A 22,870-nucleotide genomic window follows, 5' to 3' on the forward strand; every position below is an offset into this window, starting at 1 on the left:
AAGACCCTATAGCAGGAGGCTCAAATTAAATAAAAAAGAGGGGATGAATTGTCTCCCAAACCCATCAGCTGCCTTTATCCCTGTGGCTGTACTTGAAATCCTTGATAATAGTTTTATTCTTACAAATAGGGTTTAAAACTGCAAGAAGAGTGATGTTGCCTCCACTGGCCAACCTAGTAAAACAACCTGAGGATGACTTGATTATTTCCTTTTGAATTACACTACAAATGTGAGAACCAGGGCTGTAAAAACCCAACTGGACACAAATGCTAAGGTCAAAAAGAGATCATTTTAAAAACGTCTTGTTGTTTTAAAGCCTCTGATAATATCCAGACATTTACACTTGTCTAAAATCTGCTCTGAATAAATAAGATATTTGCTGAATGAATAAATAAATCTTAACACTTGTACTTTGAATAATGAATACATTTTGTTCAAGCTATTGTATAAAACTCTTGATTCAACATTCATTCTTAATTATACTACATAAAGGGAGAAACATTGCAGGGATGTCATGAAAATGTCAAGTAAGTGGGAGTGTGGAAATAGACTGGCAGGCGAATATTTGCCTCAGTACCCTGAGGAATTGTATGCTGCTATTAATTAGTTGACATGTATTTTCTTTTTAAAACAAAACGGTCTGTAAATTTGTCCATTGAATTTGGTTATTGAAATGGTATTTTCATCCTGCCCAGGATCCATCACTGTGTCAGATAATGAGAATATGCAAGTACAGGGCATATGCAATGGTACTATGCAATGGACACTTGCCACTAAATACTCTGATTGGGATTGTCCCTGGGTGAAACTGTACTCTTGGTTAAAATTAAAATTGTGGGGGTTGATTGCAAGAAGCAGTTTTCGGAGTAACCTTGCTGAGAGTAAAACCTGGACAAAATATTGTTACTCTTGTGACTTGTGTTTTTTCTTTTTTTAAGCAGGCCGACACAGCAACACCTATGTCTGTTTGGATGCACAACAACCAAGTAAATAAGTAAATTTACAGAAAAAAGTTAACCAAAACCCACATGTCTTAGTCATACAAATGTTTTAACTAATGTCAATGACTTTAATATATCTCCTTTATTAAAAACAATCAAAATTACTGCCATATAGGGTCTAGGCATGGCTCTCTATCGCCAGTCTAAAAACATTCCAGTGCTTTGTGCCCCTGGTACACCATACAATACTTTATACTACTATGTATTATTCATATGATTATATTTAAATACGCTACATTATATTTTACATAATATGTTCAGTATACTTAATATATTTATCAATTGTATTATACTTTTGGATTACTGTCTACATGGACTTCTAGGCCTATCCACTGTACTGTGTATGTGCTTGTGTGCGTGGTCACATGTATTTGTGAAGGCATGTGTAAGCTACCTATATAAATGTGTTTTGTGTATTAATTTTGACTTGAATCTTTATAAATGTTTTAATCTGTGTGAAAAATGGCTGAACACGAATTATTATCTTTGATGCCCTTTTTCTCAAAAATAACATTTGATGATAGAGCAACTTTGGAAGAGCATATCTCGCCAAATATTAGGTTGTTGGTATCGCCATAAAGCTGAGACTTTCCTCTTTTCAGACATATAGCTAAAAATATGTTTCTTGGTCAAATGATTGTGCTCTATTTTCCATTTATCATTTTCTTTACTATCAACTTGTATGAAAATGATGAGTGATCTGAAGAGTGGAATGTTATGGCGCAGAATAACCTATGGACAGCAGGGGGAGCCCGACTCCACAATAATTGAAACTGTAGATGATACAGACTGCATAGATAGTTTACCAAGACTCTTGTCGTTCATTGCAGAGACCCTGGCTTGGTTCATTGAGCATTTAATGAACATATCCGAGCATGTTCATGGATGGGAGGGGCAGTGGCTTATCATTTTTGCCCATTCACTATAGTGGCCTGTGGCTAGAGGTTAAACTAAGATGCTTGATAAGATAAACAAAGTACTTTTGAAAGTTTTCTGTAAAAAGCTTAGGCTATATGTTGAATGACATTAATTTTGTTGCTTTGCATGTTTTTGATGTGCCTTTGAACGCCTTCTTTTGCCATTTGCAGTCAAGGCCATTTATCGACACTGCCATTCAAAGCTGTCTAAGAACATGTTACTGAATACATATATTCCTGTTTTTAATTATTTGAAAACAATATTTTTTATATTTTGTAAATAAATCATGATACGAGCTTGTACATATCCAAAGTAACCTTCCCGACCCTAATTAGGCTATACTATAGTAGGCCTATATCCTATGCAATTGGGGACAAAAGGTGTGTTCCCAATAGGGAAAAAGCTGATTTTTGGGTCAGAGGTTAGGGTTAGGGTAGATCTCCAGGAAATGCATAAATCTATAAATCTATGTAATGGCACCAAAAGTGGCCATGGACTGTTATTGTTGTGTGTTGTGAATGTCAGGTTGTAGGCTACCGTATTGATACATATTAGGCAGCAACATATGCCCTGTCTCCTTCTCCTCATTTTTGGGACGTCATTAAGCTCTTATTTAAAAAATAAATAAAAAAAAGACATCAGTTGAACTTGTTAAATGATGCTGCTGTCAGTGCTGGTGACCACGTGGTATGTATGTGTGTGTGTGTGTGTTGGGTGATCAGCTGACCCTGCCGGGGGAGGAAGAGGAAAGAAGATGGAAGGGAACAGAGACGAAGCAGAGAAATGTATCAGTATAGCGATAAAAGCCATCGAAGCCGGAGATAAAGAGAAAGCGGTGAAGTTTCTCAACAAAGCGGAGAAGCTGTTCCCGACCGGCAAAGCCAAAGGTACCAGCTACTTATCCGGAGCTAGCTCACCTAGCGGAATAATCAGCGGAGCTAACATTTGTTAGCATTAGTCGCAGTTTAAGCTCACAGTGTGTCACCTGTTGACTTTTGTATAACGTTTACAAATATTAGTATGATAACTGGGTGAAGTGAAGGTGGTCTTAAGCAGGTAAAGCCTAGTAAGAGACCCATCCGAGTAAGCTAAGTTGTAGCTAGGCCTAGCGTCGTGTTAGCTAACACAACTTGCGCTTTGCTCGTCTTGAATGTCCTTCTTCTTCTTTTTTAGAAATTGAGGTTATAAATGGTGAAGTAAGTGATTACGTGTGAACCTGTCATTTTGAATAGCTGTCAGTGAAGCAATGTAAATGCTACAGTAAACCAACAGTCACACAGGCTAGCTAACTTCACATCCCTTTAAATACTCAAACATCCTTCACTGCTCATTATCACGTCTCAGAGATGACCATCGTCTACTGTATTTTTACTTTCACCTTAAGACATGTCTTGCTGGCTTGGTTATTAATGCTGTTACCTAAACAAATTAGATATATAGAGGTATATTGTGTGTTGTTAGAGATGTCTGTGAAGGCAGAGCAGGCAAGTGAAGCCCGCAGAGAGATGTAGGGCGACGTGTTCATGTTGTCCAGGCCACACAGCCTTACAGCCAATCCTTTAATTGAATGATTTACCTGAAGGGAGCCTTAAAGTATAGGCTAATCCTGGAGCCACAACTGTCTGAGAGTAGACAGTGAGCAGGCAGTGTTAAGTAAGGATGGGTTAGCCTTAAGTGCTGTGGATATTATACTCTGTAATGTATTTCAGGTGTATGAGTGGTTCATAATTTTACACGTATGTTTCAAAACAATAGTAAGGTGCCCATGTGGACTTTGAAATATGTTTTCTTGCCATAATCTATCACAGTTAATGTAAGTGATGTGGGCCAGAAATTACAAACCAACTTCTGTGCACACTTAAAAGTTTATCTGAAGCTATTTTTGAAGCTTCAGCTGCTTAAATGAGTCAAATCAAGTAGATATCTTTCAACATTACAGTGTTTTTTTAAATGCCAAGTGCTCTCTATGTGTTACTATACTTCCACCACAGCTGAACAGTTAGACACAAAGAGGGAATTTGATGCTATAAGAAGGTTATAGATGTAACAAATGCCTACTTGATACAACTAAATCATATAAGCCTTGTGATGAACTTTTAACCCTCCAGGTGTCTTCCTGTGGACCACACATCTTTTGTCCTTCTGGTTAAAAATTGACCTGATGTGTTTTGGCTGTTTGGCAGTTTCATTCCAACCCATCACCACATGTTTTACACATATTTTTTTGGAAGTTATGGTCAATAGGCCTCATTTAAAGGAACTACTCTTCATTTTTGAGTTAACACCTGGTCAAAATTAACCCGAGGACAGCAGGAGGAAAATGTGTTAACTCTTAAGCACATTTGAGGCGAGTGAGGTAAACCTCTTTCGGTGTTCATTGGGGCACGTGACTGTTGTTTTAAGACAGACTTCATAAACAATTTTTTAAAATTGCACATAAGCTAGTGTTTGTGTCCCTCTTTGTATTATTTTGTATTTTGACATTGTTGTGTACAGTATAAAGAGCACTAATCACCCAAGCAGCCCACAGGAGGTTGTGGTTAGACGAGGTTGGTAAAAATAATCTAAAGTGGAACACGAGAAGAGCACATATATGGCAACCAGTTTGCAGGGAAGATAATCAAATTATATCTGTTTTTGTCTTTTGTGTAAATCTTAAAGTAATTTAAAGTGATTTTATTAACAGGCACATGCAGACTGGACTGTAGGATGTCAAGTGAAATTTGAAGTGACAAGTATCACATGGCTGTGCAGAACAACTAAAATATGTAGTATAAAAAGCAGCACAGAGAAAGCATAAACGGTTTATCATTGCAGACTCCCATAACACAGACTTACGTCATTACAGTGAAGTCACCTCTTCGACAGGTGTAATTATTGGGTTTGATGCTAACACGAGAGCAAAAGACTACATGTTTCTTTTTAATGTGATAATCAAATTTTGCATGTCTACCTTTGTATTGGTCATCAGGACATCTGTGTGCCTGTTTTTCTTTGGCCTGTGTCAGTGTTCTTCGTCCAGAGTGCAAATTCAATCCATTTTGATGAAACAAAAAGAAATGATGTAACTTAATGCACACAAGTAAACCTTACTTAATATGTATTTTAATTATTTAAAAATGATCCTATTGAATGAAACAAATGATTTTAGGAGTCTGCCCACGCCTCTCAACTCGAAGCTCTGACACATACATTTAATATTTTTGATATAGCCTCAAAAAAAAAGGCACATTCTTGCTCACACTCCTCAGGCTGAATTTGAGCCTTCAGTCAGGAAATAAAGAAGCAGTGAAAACAATAACAGGAAAACATTAACACCAGTTGTTGCACACTGTGTTAATACCTTGTATGACCTTTACAACCACTGCTGCTTAAAGACAGTGATTCTCACAATCTGTTTTTACCATTTGCGCAGAACGCCTAACAAAGACGCTAAGAACCAGGGGTGTAAAGATTCATCTTCCTTTGGGCAAAGAGGAGCTGGTCGTCTCGTGTTTTCACCCGCAGTTTTGAAAGAGAAGCAAAAATTCTGCTTTAATGTATGAAAATAGGAACTTAATGCTCTTTCGGTTTTTCTTTAATAGGATGTGAAAATTTTAAAGCTTAATATATCAAAAAGTGGCACCTTTTTATAGTGAACAGGAGGTCTATTTTTATCAAAAAAGAATAGACTAATCTTAATTTTAATGCCTGGTTGAGGTCAGAAATAAATACAGATGTCAAATGATGTTTTAGTTGCTTTTTGTGATTTTTATATTAATGGAAGTGATTGTGCTAAATCAGCATGTGATATCGTCTGTTATCAATCACAGGCTCCTGAATCAAATTGAATCGAATTGTATTGTATTGTGGGGACTTGTGATATCGGCAAACATCTAATCATAGTCCGTTTTAATCAATATAATATTCACCCCTACCAACAGCTGTCACAGAGAGGGTTTAAATGTGCTGCACTGAGTGACCAAAGCTTGTGTCACCTCCCATGATGTTGCAGTTGAGGCCGGTCAAACTGGCATACCAGCATTCCTCATGGCAGCCTCTATCACAGCAGACACGTGGAGGTTGTGAATGTAACACTGATTCTGATTAGATCAAGATCGTATTTGTCGAACTGTCTTTGAGTTACCTGGCATCTTTAACCCGTGAGTTTCCATTCAGCTGTGAATGATCTCACATTAAAACAGGGAAGATTGTAACAAATTGTCAGTGTAATAATATATCATGATGTGGCTTCAAAGGGAGTGTATTTGATATAAGATTTAACTATGGATCACTGTTTTAAATTAGCTTCTTGCAGCTACAATAATGCACTATTTAGTACAGGAAAAGCTACAAAGCAGAACCATAAAAACAGTAAAATAACGATACACTGCTGACTTTATAACCACGTTAAGCAGCCTAGAGCACATTAGAAAAGAAGGATTATGGTTGTGCAAGAGGGGAATAGTTGTGTGCTTCAGGTTCATGAGAAGGAAGTGTTATAATGAATAATGCATCGATAAGCAATACTGAACATTATAACAGGTAAAAAGCATCTGTGCTGCCAAGGATGCTACTGTTACTGGAGTGTGTGAAGACTACTGTAGGAACACTGCAAATGGAAAAAAAGCTAGGAACATTTCAAGTGTTTTTTTGTTTTTTTTTAATGAATTGAAAGGCATTGCTACCTGGAATATTTTGTATTTATACAATCCTCATTTGGTATGGCTGTAGGCATGAAATAGTTCAGTCATAAAGTCAAAGTTACTGACAATGAAGTTAATATTCAACAATAGTTTTATTGATCATTGACAACTTTGTAATGGTCAACTGTCAAACTGCTGGTAGGGAGTTTCCAACTAGATGTGCTACAACATTTAGCAATATTATCTGTGATATTTTAAACTGGGTCTGAAAACCAAATGTTTAGTTTAAACCCTTTTTTATAATTCATATTAAGTCTTTGAGTTAGGTGGTGGGACATTCAGCTTTTCCTAAGTCTTAACATGGTTCTCTGTCCTTGGCTGTGGAGCTTATAGTAGGTCAGCATGGTGAGTTACCCTGACTGTAAGTGAGCGGCCATCATGACAGTGCAGTGCTACGTTTTTATCCAGAGTTAAGTTGTTAATCCACTGAGCTCACTTCATTGGCATTCACTAGCAGTGACCCTGCTATACACTCATATTGTGTCGCTTTACATGAGGTTGATGCTTGATGTGCTACACAGTCTCATCTCTATAGCACAAAACATGTCAGTGATTTGAAAGTAAATGAAATATGTCATGTGTACTACTGGAGGAGAGATGATAAACACATAAAGAGATGCTTTTGCTTCTGGCTTCAGTCTCTCTGTGTGCGTTGTGTTCAGATTGGCTCACTGACGATGAAGTTGCCGTCCGATCTCACATGGAGCTGGTCCATAGAGCTCAGTTTTACAGGACTCTGCTTGCTTCTTGATTAGATCTGTTTACAAGTCATGTCTTCTTCTGCTGTGGCCTCTCAAGCGAAGTCAGATGAAAAAGACACTTATTAGTTCTTCATTTGGCTCTGTACACACATACCTAATAAACTGAAAATTGATTTTTCTGGGCGCTCTCCTGGCTCAACCTGCACTAAGCTTTAAGGTCTATTTAAAGGCTTTGTTTGTTAAAATCTGTTTTAGACTAAGTGAAAATGTTTGATCTTTTAAACTTTGTGGGTGTTAGTGCTTTCTATTGTTCAGAGTAAAGCTGTGCTGTATTATTGTAATCCAGAGACGTGTATTCGTTAAACACCGTACATGAAAATGGTTTGATCTATACATTTTAGGGATGCATGATATTGGATTTTTTGCAGATTATTTTTCAACTAATTTTGACTGATTACCATGGTTGGTAGAGCCTGTCAGCCAAGTAGTTTCCAATCTGTGCTGCCGAACACAGCAGCTCCATCGTGGACTGTTTCACCCCGGCTGTCCTGGTCTCTCCTAAGCTGGCTCCACTTCACTCAGCTGCCTGACAAACCTGCTGCTAGTTCCCACTTTTAAGCTGAAAAATCAACAGCTGGACACTAATGGGCATTTTGGAATAGGTCGCAGCAGATTAACATTATTACATTAGATCATTTCAGGTATTCAGTGGCTATTTGAGTGCTCTTCAAGCCCTTTTGAACCTAATGTTAAAGCTTTTTGTGTATAATGTTCATACAATTCTCTGCAATTCACAATTTCTCTTCTTGAAGGAATGGAAGTTGTTAAAACAGTGTTCATTTACACCACTGGACAGGTAATAAATTTGTCTTTTTTGTTTATCTTTTAACTCTCTCTTTTTTTCAGCTTTGTTGGATGCATTAACAAAAAATGGGAGCTCAGCGGGGAATGGCGCTTATCGTAGGAGACCAGCAGACAGCTCACAAAGCAACGGTGCCCAGCCAGAAAGGGAAAGTCGGGAGTCTGGAGGAAGTGACTCTTTGAAAGGCTTCACCAAAGAGCAGGTCGAAGGTGTGCAAAGGTGAGAGTTGCACTGTACTCTGTTTTTCCACTGGTTGGTTTGGTAATATAATTCGTCTCTCTTCAGTTTACCATTTATCACATGAGAGCATCACTGTTTCTGTCATACATGAGTAGACCCTTATAGTTTCTGCAGTGTTGTGCACACAACTATTACTATGGGAACCTCTTGAGCTTGGTGTCTTTCCCATAAGGGTAGGAGGGGAGGGGAGACAGTGAGAGACGTTTAGTATTGTGAGCTAGAAACCAGGTAACCAGCACATGCTCTAATTTTAGACCACAATATAGGACTACGTAGAATAAAGGTAGGCACTCTGTTCCTTTTATCTAGAGATGTAGAAAGAAAACTTTATAGAAAGCTATGAAGTTAATTTAGAGGGTAAGCATGCTGCTGGTTGTTTTGCAATCCAGGCTGTGTATTACAATCCAAAGTAGGCATTCACTCTCTGTCCCCTGCTGTCTTCATACTAAACCCTTTGAGGAAACTTCAGTGTGTAAAAATTGCATCATGTCTTCTGAGAAAAATGTTGGTTGTGTACTTTATGTCTCAAGTTAGACCTTTTCAGTGGCCTTACTGCAGTCATACAACTCAATAAGAGGTCAATATTATCGACTTTCAGTGCATCACAACTTTCAATGTTTCATGTTATAGTTAAAACAAAATATGATTCCAATGTAATTGCAATTAAAAACTAACAAAAAATCTGTCATTTTTACACGTGATGTTTTAACTTTTTGATTATGCTGTGATATTTCATGAATTTGCTATTATATGATTTTAAAATCACAAAATAACTTAAGCAATTCAGCCCAGCGATAACAACTGGTTTAATCCTCTGCAGACATTCGTGCACTGAATGCAATTAAAAAACATGCAGGCTTGATCTCCTTTTGATGGTTTCAAAGAGATTGTTTTCATTTCTTTGAAAAAAAATACTGGCATGGTATGCAGAGCTTTATTTTTTTTCAGTGTATAGAGTCAAATTAGTCAAACTGCAGGTGATGTTAAGACACCTGCTGTGGTATGAAAAGCTTGGTAAAGTTATGAAGCTGTTTTTCTCTGGGCCTTGTGCTTTCACAACAGGCTAGAATATCAATATGTTGCTTTTTAATGTCAATCTATGCATGAATGTGTTGTTCAGAAGGTGGAAGGGGTAGAAACCCTAAAGACAAACTATAAGAAAGACTACAGTCATGATGTGTTGACACGATGTATTCCTGCTTCTAAAATATAATCCACAGTTAATTTCTCTCTCTCTCTCTCTTTTTTAGGATAAAGCGGTGTAAAGACTATTATGAAGTGCTCGGTGTCAACAAAGAAGCCAACGATGATGAGCTCAAGAAAGCATACAGAAAACTAGCACTTAAGTTCCATCCGGATAAAAACCATGCACCTGGAGCGACAGAGGCCTTTAAAAGTAAACCTACTCTATTGAAATTCTTCACCAATCTTTTCTAAGCAAACTGAAATGTAGCCTGGCTGTGATATACAAATACTGTATGTAATGCAAACTTTAAATATCTAGGCTTTGAATTTTAATATCTTTTAAAAAAAAAAGTTTGTTGAGTGGTTTCTCTTCAATTTTTCCTTCTTTCTTTTATATCTCGACTCTACTTTTTCGTCCAGAGATCGGTAACGCATACGCAGTGCTTAGCAACGCGGACAAACGACGCCAGTATGACCTGACAGGAGGGGTGGAGCCAAGTAGCCCGGGTCACACACATGGAGGAGGCTTTGACTTCCACAGGGGCTTCGAGGCCGACATCACTCCAGAGGACCTCTTTAACATGTTCTTTGGAGGCGGCTTCCCATCCTGTAAGTGTATCACTCTTCATTCTTCCTGTGCTTAAATGTTTAGTATTGTATTACTGTAGATTTAAATTCAGTAGTTGACTTGCTCTTCCCTTTTTAACTTTTTTAATTTTGTGCAAAAACAATGGCATTATAGTTAACAGTCTAAATAAATTTAACAGGGGTATTCAAATACAAGTCTTAGAGGTCCACTTAAATATCCACGTCATCAAATGTCCAGTAAGGCCATGATATAACATTAGTTTTACATTAGTTTATTAGTAGAAAAACAGCATTTCTGTATAGAGGGAAGCAATGTGTTCAGTCCTTAAACTTTAGCATAAAAAGGTGTCAAGGCCAAGCGGAAACACTGGTGTAAGTGTTCATTAATGACTTCTTCACTGCATTTTTTTTCAAAACACATTTGATTCATCCGGTTTGGTTTTGTGGTTTTTACTTCCATGTTATTGAGATAGCTTTGTTCTAAACAGGCATGCTTGGTGTTGTAGCATCATTTTGTATTTCCTCTATTCCTAATGGCATCTGTTTCATTGTAAATCTAGCACAATGGTTTTGTACTTCCTGTGGGCAAAATCTACAGAGAAATACTTGTTGTATTTCTGTCCAGTCATCTTTCAATGTGTATTTTTCACTCTCGACCTATTTTTTCCAGCTATTTTTGAACAAGCCATGTTACTTTACTCAGCTGTGGTGATTAGTGGACGGCTGAGTGAAGACAGCTGGGGTTTTAAACAGTTTTTTGGGCCAGGTCTAGACTGGAGTTTGCCAATTAATTATGTATGGAGTAAAGAGACATTAGGTAGTAGTAACTTTGTCTTTCAATCTACTCTTTAGAGCTTTTGTGACTAAGAAAACGTGTACCTCTTTGTTGACTTATGTTAGCAAACATGTAAGGAACATTTCATGTTCAAAATCAGACCAATAGATATTTGCTTAAAACCACTTGTGCGCATTCTGTTTTCAGCATCCCTTAAACAACACCTCAGGTTGGATTTGGTTATGTATCGTAGAGCATGATGAACATTCATGTTTAGTTTTAAGTACTGGTCTATTTGTACTTTGTGACATATTCCATAACTTTGTGTCTGACCTTAGTCATAATATTTCTCTCTCCAGCGAGCGCACACACCTTCACCAACGGCAGGGCGAGCTACAGCCATCAGACGGATTATCAACAAGAGAGAACAGAAGAAAGGGGAGATGTATGTAGATGGTTCACATTCTGTACCTCCTTATTTCCCCCCAAAAAGTATAATCATATTGCATTTGAAGTTATGCACACCAACAGGTGTCACATATTTTGACTGAAGAGTGTGTGTGTGTGTGTGTGTGTGTGTGTGTGTGTGTGTGTGTGTGTGTGTGTGTGTGTGTGTTGTAACGGAAGTACTCATTCTACCATTTTTGTTTCCAGGGTGGTTTCTCAATGTTTATCCAACTGATGCCCATCGTGGTCCTGATTTTAGTGTCAATACTGAGCCAGATGATGGTTTCCCCTCCACCCTACAGCCTCTACTCTAGACCGTAAGTGCACACACAGAATCACACATTTGTCAAGTATATTTTGGTGTCCTCCATGGGATGTTGTTTTTCCTATCCTTATTGGGGATGACAAAAGTTGTCAATATTTTCACAACAATTTGTGCCTTCTTAATTCCTCCCAGGTCCACGGGTCAGACCATAAAACGGCAGACAGAAAACCTCCACGTCGACTTCTACGTCACTAGAGATTTCAAGTCGGAGTACAAGGGCTCAGCGCTGCAGCAGATTGAGAAAAATGTGGAGGAAGACTACGTATCTAATGTTAGAAATAACTGTTGGAAGGAGAGACAGACCAGTGAGTAACCACATTCAGCAGACATATTCACATTTTATCTTTTCAGTAGTGTTCATTACAATGAATAGTTAATACTTTTATTTAGTTCCCAAGGTTTATTCGCCAAGATATTTGACTCCAGTGAATAATAAAGAAAGTGTTAACCTTCACCTTTTGTCGCTCACATTGTTTTTCTGCTCATCTCACCCAGAAACAGATCTGCTGTATGCTGCTAAGGTGTACAGAGACGACCGAATGCGCAAGAAAGCTGAACTCATGACCATGGATAACTGCAAGGAGCTGGACAGACTAAATAACCTATTCAGAGGCGGATGAGTTGCTTTTAGATCCTGTAAATGTATATGAATAGATGTGTATGTTGTTTTTTTTTAAAGAAAGAGTCTTTACACTAGGAGCAAAAACTTACTGAAAATAATTTAGCTCTATTGTTGAAATTTTAAAATGTCCCTCTTCATATCCCCCCCTCCTTCCCCCCCGCCAACTTCTCTCCTTCCTCACTTCATTCGCCTTGTTGCATCTTAATGGACCAATCTACACACATTGTAGAAAGCGCCAGACCTTTTTTTTTTTTACTCTGCTTTTCTTGTGTTTTCCTGTGGAAACGAGAAGGACAAGGACACTTGATTGTAAAGCCATTTGCTTCAAGAAGTGAGAACTATAGAGCTAACCTCAAAGGTATTCTGCACAATCCAAAACGCTGTTTTAAGGTCAACAAACAGCCTTCACCATCATCTGCTTGGCATAAAACTCAAATGGGAGACTTTATAGGTTCATCTGGAGGTGCTGTCCTCTCTCCAAATCCATTTTCTTGAAGAACACAGAAGGAAAATATGGAAATAAAATCTTACCTACTAACGTCTGAGTGTGGATGACGATCAGTGGATCATGAAGAGTTACCTGTGATTTTGCTATTAGAGAACATTTTATGTTGTCCACTCCGAATTGTGAAGTTGGTCGGGACTAAACATGGAAGGACATTGAAATGATTATATATAAAGAGTTGTACATTTTCATTTTTGAATGTTGGAAGTTTATGCAGTTATTTAAGTAACAATAGAAGAAACAGTGATTTTCTTCAATGCTCGCCTAATCATTTAAATAAAGTAAAATTATTACCATAAACTGGATACATCTGTTTCTCTGATTTAGATATTAAATGGTCAGTTCATCCCAATTACCAAAAAGCAAACATATTTTTCTTATTTGCAGTGATGTAGTGCAGTGATGTAGCCATGCAGATAGTTTTGGTTTTATTGGTCCAAGTTTTGAAATGTTTGGGAAACGGTAGTTTGTGTGAGAATTTGACAGTGAAATTCCTGTTCAATTTGATTTTGTTAGTGCTGGGAGAACTACAAACACATATCCATTCAGCTCTGTGGCAGAAATATCAAACAGATACTTCAGATCCAGGACAAACACACAAACTCTCTGCATGGCTATAAAATCTCTTTCTTGTAATGTGGGTAAACCCATCCAGATGTTGACTGTTGTATAGAGACAAACCATGAAATGGCTGTCAGATGACAACCAATTTGAAGTTATTTGAAAAGTCAAAAACCATAAAATGAAAAAAATATGCACAATAGCAGTTTTGAGAATTAACCAAAAATCTAGTAAGTTTATAAGAGCAGTGACATACCTGCAGTACATATAATTATCTTTGAAACATGTTCATAGACAATGTTCACATCAGATCAGATTATTAATATTTTATCTGGCTATTTTTTTTAATCCTAATTTGTGAGTCCTGTGTCTTGGCATCATCATTTTAAAAGGTGAACCTCATTTGGGCTTATATATTTACAAAAACAGTAAACCACACGCAGACACTGAATATTTTTGTGTGAGTTGGGGTCATGGCCCGAACCCTCCAGTCTAGGGCCAAAATTAACTGTGTGGTCCACAGTGATGAACTCTTCTCTGTATGTGCAACTACTACTAGCCAGACAGTGTGCACTACTGGTGGTAGAAATACTCAGATCCAAAGTAAAAGCAGAAACAACACAGTATACACTCCAATAAATGTTAAAGTGTTGCATTCAAAACCTTAAGTAAAAAAGGTATAAATAATATATAATTTCATATCAATAATATATCAATTTCAATAGAAAAAACGGAATAAAAAGTAAAAGTGTGAGTGGCAGACATCTAAAAAATAAAAAAATGGGATTATAACTTAATGTTGCAACTTGTGACATCATCTTCATCATCATTGGTTTATCAGGAGTCACATGACTGTGACAAACCCGGAAAACGAAATCCACAGCTGCGCCAGGTACTCTCTCTACACATCCATGGGCAGGTAAATCTCTCGTCCCATCTCTCTCGTTTCAGCAGTGAAATGAAACCAAGACGTGACACTTGAAATGCCATCAAGACGACGTTTTGGAGCAATAAATCCGCCTCATTGACACAACAGTTCCGGGAGAAGCTGGTGTCCGGCTCCGTCGTCGGGTGTGGACTATGCACTTCAGCGGCCACATCAGTGTTTTTCTCCTGGCTTTGTACACCTGTGGATGTCTCCCACATGTTTCCGCCTGCAAACAGGAGCCAGAGACTCCAGACTGGAGGATGACTCTGAAAACTATCCGTAACGGGATACACAAGATCGACAAATATCTCAATGCAGCTCTGGACCTGTTTGGGGGCGATGACGGACTGTGTCATTACAGGTGTAGTGATGGTACGTTTTCTTCTTTTCTTTCTTATTTCCCTTTTTAAACACCTCAAAGTGAACATTTTTACAAATGGAATATCAATAATAGCTCTGTTTCCTTGGTATTGTGCAATGCATGCTGGTTTATTGACACACCTAAACATCATGTACACACCTGTGCTTTCCTAACTGCTATACCAAGTCCAAATGATACAACTATAGTTTATGATGTAATAGTTAGGAGAAAGTAGATATGCATTATCGCCTGCTGTAGCACAGCAAGCCATTAAAACATCTGTACTGTATAGATAACACTGTATAGACAGTGTCAGGACAGTAAACATCCTCACCTTTGCTCCTCTCTAGCAGGGTACAAGCCGGTGCATCGTCCTGGATATAAGCAGCCCCCACCCAATGGCTGTGGCTCCCCACTGTTTGGATTTCAGGTAGTCTGACAGAATTTCAGAGATTGGAGGTTTGTTTTGTGTATGTGGCACACAAAGTGGGTCACCATGTACACAGAATGCCAAACTAAGCCACTCTGTGTGTGTGTGTGTGTTTGTATAATTTCCTTGTATAGTTATTTCTTCAAATGACAGTATGTGTTTACAGTACACACTCATCAACATGTTAGTGTGGAGACAAACCAATGCATCTGTTAGACTCATATGAATGGTAGGTAATAGCTTCAGTTATACAGAAGGATGATAAATGAAAGTAAAATCTGATATAGGTCTGAGTGTTTGACCCCTACAGTGAAGGGATCTGGTGACTCTCTTTGGTTGTTGGAGGCATGGTTTGGATCCACTTGCCCCTTAAGAGGGAAAGGTCCATGCAAATCTATACAAAGCTGTTCTGAGTGACCACCTTTATCCTCTGTTGAAACATTTCTATCCTGATGGGTGTGATCTTTTCTGGAATGACAATGCCCCCATCTAAAGGACACAACACAATTTGGACACTTGTGAGAGATGTTGGACCAACATGTAACATGACCGTGCTCTCCACCAACATCATCAAAACACCAAATGAGGGAAGAATGCTTTTTATCCCTCCAGTAAAGTTGGGACTTGTAGAATCAATGACAAGGTGCTTTGAAACTGTTGTGGCAGCACATGGCGGCCCACCTTATAAGACACTTCATGTTGGTTTTTACTTTATTTGTCACCTGCTTGTATCTGTATCAGCATACAGTACTGTGCAAATGTCCAATGTTTTATTCATCAATTAAGTTATTATGTTCATTAAACAGAAGAAACCTAAATGAAATTAGTAGTTGGTGTGACCACATTTTACCTTTTTAAATAAGCACCAATTCTCCTCAGTACACCTGCACACAGTTTTTCAAGGTACTTGGCAGGTAGGTTATTCCTTCCTGTATCTTGGAGAAGTTGCCACAGTACTTCTGTGGATTTAGACGTCTTAGATACTTCTGTCTCTTCATTTAATACCAACTGATGTTGACTGATGTACCATCTGTTGTAGGACTCCTTGTACTTGTTGTTGCTGAAGATAGTTCTTTGTGACTCTGGATGTATGTTTAGGGTCTTTGTCATCCTGCTGAATACATCTGAGACTAATCAGACACCTCCATGGTGGTATCTAAACATCTTAATAGCTAAAGTATGTGTTTAGCTATTTCAGAAACCGTGTTTCTCCATTTCATAATGTCTACTAGTGAGCACTGACAACTTTTTCAACTATAACATTTCACTCATGGCATCTCTTGGTCACGATTCTTTAAAAAATAAATTGTAGGAATTCCTAATGAAAATGTTTGTTTATGTTTGCTGCATGAAGAAATACATATTTCTTGAACTCTCAAATGTCAATCTGATCATCAACAAACATCCAGTATCAGGCAGGCTACAGTAAAAAATACTAACAAATAAACATACCTTTTTATATTTTTAATTTATTCATACATTTTTGTGACATGAGATAGAAGAAAAAGGGTTGTGTTGTTTCATGTACATTAGAAGTTAAAAAATACCTTCTGTCAGCTCTGAAATGTACATTTTACAACTAACTAATTGCTGAGTCTTAATAATATTCTGCATTTGGAGAGATGTCTTGCACCAGCAGTATCATTCTTGTGTCAGTCTAAACACATTAATTACAGTCAAAGAATAACAGTGCTGTTGTCTCCAGTTTGACATAGGTATCCCGTCCATGACAAAATGCTGTAACCAACATGACCGCTGCTATGACACCTGCAACCGTGAGAAGCACGAGTGTGATGACCAGTTCCAGGACTGTCTCGAGACCATCTGCAGGAATGTGCAAAAGACTCTGGGACTGGCCCACAGTGTCCAAGGTGAGAAACTGAGCTGCAGTGTTCAGGCCAGATGCAGAATGAGACAGGGTTACAACTCATCTTATCTTTAAACTGTAAAATATCCTGCCCCTAACATAGCAAAAACATTTTTAAAATAACTTTTATGTTGTTGATCATCTCATTCAACAACATAAAAGTTACTGTACTTGTGAGTCAGTCATTATCCTTGAGGGAAAATGTGCAGCTGGGTCATTTCACACAGCAAATACCTCATATTTAATGAGTGTTAAATATATAAACTATTACTTAAGCTATCTGCCAATATGATCTGAGCGGTTCAGCACTTCAGCAACAGTTGATGCGTATCACATATTTACTTACTTATATCTTCTAAAATGAAATAATTCCTTTTTTTGTCATGGGTCAGATGTGTCTGTGCTGCCAGCTGCATAAGTGTAAAAGCTGATATATCCAGCAGAGGGTGCAATAGACCTTTATTTTAAACACTGCAAATCTGCACACTTCAGTCTGTGGTAATCTTGATCAGATTGATTCATTATTGATAAAGTATTTTAAAACATAGACTCAAATAAAAGATTTTGTTCATGAAAGGGATGAGAACAAATGCTTAGGTCTCATCCTGATTAAGGTAATTGAAAAAACACCCAGACATTTATTTAACAGTCGACATTTGAAGTTAGAAGTGCATTACTAAACCTATCTTGCTACCTGCCTTTTTATCCTGCTGTTGTTGTGGATGTTGCTATGTGAGTTTTCTCTCACTTTTTTCTCTGAAAAACAAAACTAGACACTTATTAAGCAATCCTATTCTATATTAAAGTAGATATTTAATCAAAACTATATGCTGTATGTTATAGCACACAACATATGTTAGATTCACTTTAAGTAATGTGACAGCAGGAACTTGTCTTTACTTGAACCAGCTCACCTTTCCCTTGCGGGGTACTTACTCATATTCTTCTTCTTGTTCCTTGTTTCCATCTTGTCAGCATGTGAGTCAGCAGTGACTCTGCTGTTTGACGCTGTCATGCACATGGGATGTAAGCCGTACCTGGACAGCCAGCGAGACTCCTGCGTGTGTCAGTTTGAAATTAAGAAGGAACTGTGACACCATCGATACGAACCCGAATTGTGGACTGCACTAATACAAAAGCACAACATGAACGTCAGCAATAAACTCTTGCGTTCAGACTTGTGGATTTCCTCAGGAATAGAATCTGACATTTATCTGTGCTGCTCTTCTACGATGTATTGAAGTTGAATGTGAAAATATCTAGTTTATAGAGTGCACAGTTGTATGCGGTTAATTATTTATATTTGTGTTAATACTGTTTGATATGTTTGTGCTGTGGAGGAGAGGTAACAGGGTGTTCAACTTTTGCATACCCAGATAAGATCGAGTCTGTGGTTTATGCCTCCAGCCTTTATAACTTCCTAGTTAATAACTTTGTACTTTGTATGCAGGTCCACTGAAAGAAAGAGAAAGAGAAACATTTCCAGTAAGACAATTAATAATACAGACATCAATCTAGGTGGAAATGGTGTAGCTCTCCTCTGAGAATCAGCATCTGCTTTTAAACTGAACACATTGTGCCAAATTACAGTCTTTGTAGGAAATTATTAGGAGAATTTTACCCAAAAATCACCGCCCTGTGCCTCCTTCCATGACCCTAAAAGCAATATGTGACAAGCAAGAGTCTGTTTCTACAGCTCCTTGGTTTTCCAAAACCCTAGTTTTAAAAAATGTATTGGTATACTCAACTGCTGCAAATGTGATAACACTGTGGAGAAAATTGGTATTGTAAAACTTTAATTAAAATAAAGAAATAATAGACTTATTGATAGATCTCTGTGTTTGGTGTTGTTATTTGACATTTTTGGACACATTTTGTTATCTTAGTGAATGGTATCTATAAACACAGAAGCTGCTTGAGTGGGCTCTGAAGTTGTTTGGACTTTTAATTGAAATTTTCATCTAAAATAGGCCTGTAAAACATATTTCTCCATCACGTATTTTGAAACTGATGACCCAAAAAAGGGCCTATAAAATTAATGTGCCCTTTGTTCACCTGTAATCGTTTTTATCGCTATGGTTGCTATTTATTATCTAAATCACATAAATACAAAGTATTACGAGGAACTGTTGCAATACCGCAAACGCGGAAGTCGAGGTTGTTAACTACACATTGTCAGGTGTGACGTGTAAGCCAATCATGTGCGCCTCTTTTGACATTCAACCAATGAGACCAAGGAAGGGGCGGGTCTTACATCATTGTTTATAAAGTGTTGGTTTGACAAAGCAGATTCATTTTTTCCAGTGGTGTCGGTCGGGCAAGTAACAACCTGTGGACATGTCTAACACGACAACAGACAGCTGTGCAGGTAACAGGTTCACATATTTGTTTTAATTTAAACAGACTTGTAAATCACGGCATTTTAGATTAAAAAACAAAATAGCAGTTTTATTTGTTTACTGTTGTTTACTATGTTCTGAGATGAAAGCTGTCACGCCTTTTTCCTCAACTTTTCTGCCTCCTCAGTCTCCGTCTGTCACCAAATTACATAAGATGTGAGTCAGCTTTGTTGTGTTTTTAAGCTTTTTTCATTGACTTAAAAAGTGCTTTTTCTCTTACCTTCCCAGCAAGTGTTGCTAAAGGCAACAAGACAGACATAGTCAAGGCGGGTGAGTGCTTTACATTGAGTATAACACTGTTTTTTTGTAGTTTAAAAAAGCTTGTTTACTATTATTAACGTTGTTGGTGAAAATTGGGGCAAAATATGAGTTATAGGTGCAAAAACAAAAAGTGAAACCATTATGAAACTGTAGGGTAATAAGGTTTTATTGGCAGCTGTGATTCAGGTAGACTGAGATTAATCATCTACTCAAAATGGCCTAGCTGGATATGCATTGTAGACATTATCATATAGTAACTCATGAACTTTGAACTACTGTATAAAGGTAGTTTTTGAGTGGAATAAAAACTCTTGAGATACTGAGCAAGTTTTGTCTTGTTCGTCAGTTAAATGAGAGAAACCTGGTTAAAACAAATAAGGCCGGATCACTTCAACCCTGCAATTACCCTGCAATAAACCTACCTACCTTCATGAAGATTAAAATGTTCCGTCTTTGTTTGAAGTGTTTTTTGAGGTGTGGTGATTGAACTGTATGGTCATTTAAGAGTAGTAGTATACTGAGATGTGTTTCCATTAATGTGTTCATTAAACAGAAAAGTATTAAAAGTACCTCTCAGACTGAGGCTAACAGCTGTCTAAGAGTAACAGTTCAACAAAAACTGAACCCTATAACCTTAATAAAGCTGTTGCAGGGCTGTTGTCAACTGAGTTTTTACATTATGTGCTCACTGATTTACAGTTTAAAAAAAATAAAATGAAACCTTCGAAACCAAAAAACAGCCCTGAGCTGTTTCTGTGTCACCTTAGCACAGAGAGTGTAACCTACATATCTGTAGGGTGAGGCATTGAGGTGTCACTTTTGGCCTCTGTTCTTTTAGCAGCCTTTGCCATCTTTCTCCAGCTGTCAACCAGCTATTGACGGCTATGAGGACTCTAAGCTGAGGGAACAATGGCTGCTTGACCCCTTACCAGCAGTAGTTACCAACCTGTAGTTGTACTGCTTAACAAAGAAGCAAAAGTCTGAAAAGCTCAAAAAGCTTTTTATATACTATTGTTAGTTTGTGATCTTAAAAAAGCCACTTGTCAATTTATTATCAATCAGTAATTATATTATACCGTTTTCATTGGTTATTCAAATACATCTATGTGTGTTTTTCTCCATTAGAATGCAGTGAGAACCGAACAGAGATTGATGCCTTCATTGGGTAAACTTTGTTGCTGTTTGTGTGATTATCAAATTGAAATGCTCATGCCCTTCCTGCTCCCTTATCGACTCATATTCCCTGTGTTTCTGTGCACTTTTCCACGGAACAGGCAGTTGTCTTTGGATCCTGCAGAGGAGTACAAGATGAACAACAAACGTCGAGGTCTCGCTCTTATCTTTAATCAAGAGCACTTCTACTGGATGCCACGCAGGTTTGGGACCAACGCTGACCGCCACAACTTGGAGAGAAGGTATCGCTCTTCAGCCATAAATTATAAAATGACTAAATTAAGCTCAAGAACACGTTCAATGACAGTGGTAGTCGTTTCTAAGAATTTCCAGTGCTGCACTCCTTTATTTGTATTTTATAACATACTCAACTCATTTCACCTGTTTTTTTTAGATTAAAGGAGCTAAACTTTGATGTGAAGGTTTATGAAAACTACAAAAAGGAGAAAGTCTGGAATAAAATCTGTGAAGGTAAGCACATTCATGATCACTGAAATCACTAAATGTACATTTAGGATATATAGGATAGAGCACTACAAAACCATTATTATAGTTTAAACTCTAATGTATTTTCTTTGTCCTGCATATGCAAATTTAACTCCAAAAGATCCAACATATGATATGCTGTTGCCAGATCCAACATGTTGTAGTACAGTTCAGTTTGACTCACTGAACAAATATCTGATGTCCCACCAGCCTCAGAAGCTGACCATTCAGATGCAGACTGCTTTTTGCTCATCTTCTTGAGCCACGGCGAACAAGACCATGTTTTCGCCTTTGATGACAAGATCTCCATCCCAGACATCACGGCTCTGTTCAAAGGAGACAAGTGTAAGAGCCTTGTAGGAAAGCCAAAGATCTTTGTATTACAGGTATGTGCAAAAAAACCCAGACCTGGTCAAATGCTTTACTTGGAAATGTGTAGTTCTTAAAGATTTGGTTGTGGACCTTTCTGTTTCAAGGCATGCCGCGGAGACAAGCATGATGACCCAGTGACGCCCGCCAATAATGATGATGTTGACAGTCACTTGATGACAAATCAGGTGGTGGTGGATGCCCATGCCATCCATACCCTCCCTGCTGGAGCTGATTTCATCATGTGCTATTCAGTGGCTGAAGGTGAGCCACTGTGATGTTGAAACTATTTTATTCAAGATATTTAAGGCTGAGCAGCAGTGCTCTATATTAAGTCTCTGTTATTGTCCTTTTTTGCTGCAGGTTCCACATTTGTATTAACTGTTTTGTCCTTTCTTGTGTTGTCTCTTAAGGCTACTATTCCCACCGGGAGACCATCAATGGCTCCTGGTACATTCAGGATCTGTGTGACGTACTTAAAAAGTTTGGGAGTTCCCTTGAATTTACAGAATTGCTCACACTGGTCAACAGGAAAGTGTCGATGAGGAGCGTTGGCAATTGTAACGACCGGAGTGCAATTGGAAAGAAGCAAGTACCTTGCTTTGCTTCAATGCTGACCAAGAAACTTTACTTCAGACAAAATAAGTAACTCTTTCAGACCTCAGTCCTTAAATGAGCTGGTTTCATGTACTTGGGAAACCATATGTGATGACATAGTCTATCAAAACAATTAAACTAATCTGTAAACTGTAAAAATATACTGCCTCTAACATAGCAAAAACATTTTTAAAAATTACAAAAAAAGGTGGTTGACAATCTCATTCAGCTATCTACTGACTAAATTGATCATGAGTGGTTTAGCATTCCAGCTAAAGAATGCAACAATTAATTCATATCACATAAACACACAGGCCAGTATTTGTTTTTGTTTTAAAAGTTTGCAAATAAGCAGAATTGACTGCCAAAAACAAAATAATATGATTGACAGGTGTTGACTATAATTTACATCATTGTATTGGATTGCAGTATGTGATAAGGTGTTCTTGTTATTTTGTCCAACCACTGCAGATCACTACGCATTTTGCACTTTCATGCAATTGCTTTTAAACCAAAGGATTATCATGGACCTCATTCTGTGTTTGCTACCTTTCATGACTTTATCTTTTTTTCTTTTCTTGTTT

At 37.8% G+C, this 22,870-nt stretch overlaps 3 protein-coding genes across 4 annotated transcripts; all 3 read left to right on the plus strand.

Moving 5' to 3' along the window:
* The first annotated feature begins 2,626 nt into the window (after positions 1–2,626).
* On the plus strand, positions 2,627–13,212 carry dnajb14 (DnaJ heat shock protein family (Hsp40) member B14). The gene is made up of 8 exons (XM_053339957.1): positions 2,627–2,806; positions 8,212–8,386; positions 9,658–9,803; positions 10,013–10,201; positions 11,315–11,400; positions 11,610–11,719; positions 11,860–12,032; positions 12,223–13,212. Exons 1-8 carry the CDS (start codon positions 2,674–2,676, stop codon positions 12,345–12,347), a joined length of 1,137 nt encoding a protein of 378 aa, XP_053195932.1. The 5' UTR covers positions 2,627–2,673; the 3' UTR covers positions 12,348–13,212.
* Positions 13,213–14,281: 1,069 nt separating this feature from the next.
* pla2g12a (phospholipase A2, group XIIA) lies at positions 14,282–18,749 on the plus strand. 2 transcript variants are annotated; one of them, XM_053340027.1, is made up of 4 exons: positions 14,282–14,715; positions 15,055–15,134; positions 16,840–17,005; positions 17,977–18,749. In XM_053340027.1, exons 1-4 carry the CDS (start codon positions 14,496–14,498, stop codon positions 18,093–18,095), a joined length of 585 nt encoding a protein of 194 aa, XP_053196002.1. In that variant the 5' UTR covers positions 14,282–14,495; the 3' UTR covers positions 18,096–18,749. The 2 variants fall into 2 exon arrangements, with proteins under 2 accessions (XP_053196002.1, XP_053196012.1); XM_053340037.1 differs by having other exon boundaries at positions 15,058–15,134.
* Positions 18,750–19,280: 531 nt separating this feature from the next.
* On the plus strand, positions 19,281–22,385 carry LOC128380259 (caspase-6-like). Its single transcript, XM_053340006.1, has 8 exons — positions 19,281–19,369; positions 19,629–19,670; positions 20,787–20,826; positions 20,936–21,076; positions 21,229–21,305; positions 21,531–21,706; positions 21,797–21,953; positions 22,103–22,385. Exons 1-8 carry the CDS (start codon positions 19,339–19,341, stop codon positions 22,336–22,338), a joined length of 900 nt encoding a protein of 299 aa, XP_053195981.1. The 5' UTR covers positions 19,281–19,338; the 3' UTR covers positions 22,339–22,385.
* The last annotated feature ends 485 nt before the right edge of the window (positions 22,386–22,870 follow it).

Source organism: Scomber japonicus, chromosome 2 (assembly GCF_027409825.1).
Source record: "Scomber japonicus isolate fScoJap1 chromosome 2, fScoJap1.pri, whole genome shotgun sequence".
Taxonomy (NCBI): Eukaryota; Metazoa; Chordata; class Actinopteri; order Scombriformes; family Scombridae; genus Scomber; species Scomber japonicus.

What these genes read in the sequence shown, in the direction of transcription:
- dnajb14 (XM_053339957.1), top strand. Translation starts at nt 2,674, where the DNA reads ATGGAAGGGAACAGAGACGAAGCAGAGAAATGTATCAGTATAGCGATA. An exon ending in CCCGACCGGCAAAGCCAAAG is followed by an intron (nt 2,807 to 8,211) that starts GTACCAGCTACT and finishes TCTTTTTTTCAG; the next exon opens with CTTTGTTGGATGCATTAACA. An exon ending in TACAGCCTCTACTCTAGACC is followed by an intron (nt 11,720 to 11,859) that starts GTAAGTGCACAC and finishes AATTCCTCCCAG; the next exon opens with GTCCACGGGTCAGACCATAA.
- LOC128380259 (XM_053340006.1), top strand. Translation starts at nt 19,339, where the DNA reads ATGTCTAACACGACAACAGACAGCTGTGCAG. An exon ending in GAGATTGATGCCTTCATTGG is followed by an intron (nt 20,827 to 20,935) that starts GTAAACTTTGTT and finishes TCCACGGAACAG; the next exon opens with GCAGTTGTCTTTGGATCCTG. An exon ending in CGCCACAACTTGGAGAGAAG is followed by an intron (nt 21,077 to 21,228) that starts GTATCGCTCTTC and finishes TGTTTTTTTTAG; the next exon opens with ATTAAAGGAGCTAAACTTTG.
- pla2g12a (XM_053340027.1), top strand. Translation starts at nt 14,496, where the DNA reads ATGCACTTCAGCGGCCACATCAGTGTTTTTCTCCTGGCTTTGTACACC. An exon ending in CCCCACTGTTTGGATTTCAG is followed by an intron (nt 15,135 to 16,839) that starts GTAGTCTGACAG and finishes TGTTGTCTCCAG; the next exon opens with TTTGACATAGGTATCCCGTC. An exon ending in ACTGGCCCACAGTGTCCAAG is followed by an intron (nt 17,006 to 17,976) that starts GTGAGAAACTGA and finishes CCATCTTGTCAG; the next exon opens with CATGTGAGTCAGCAGTGACT.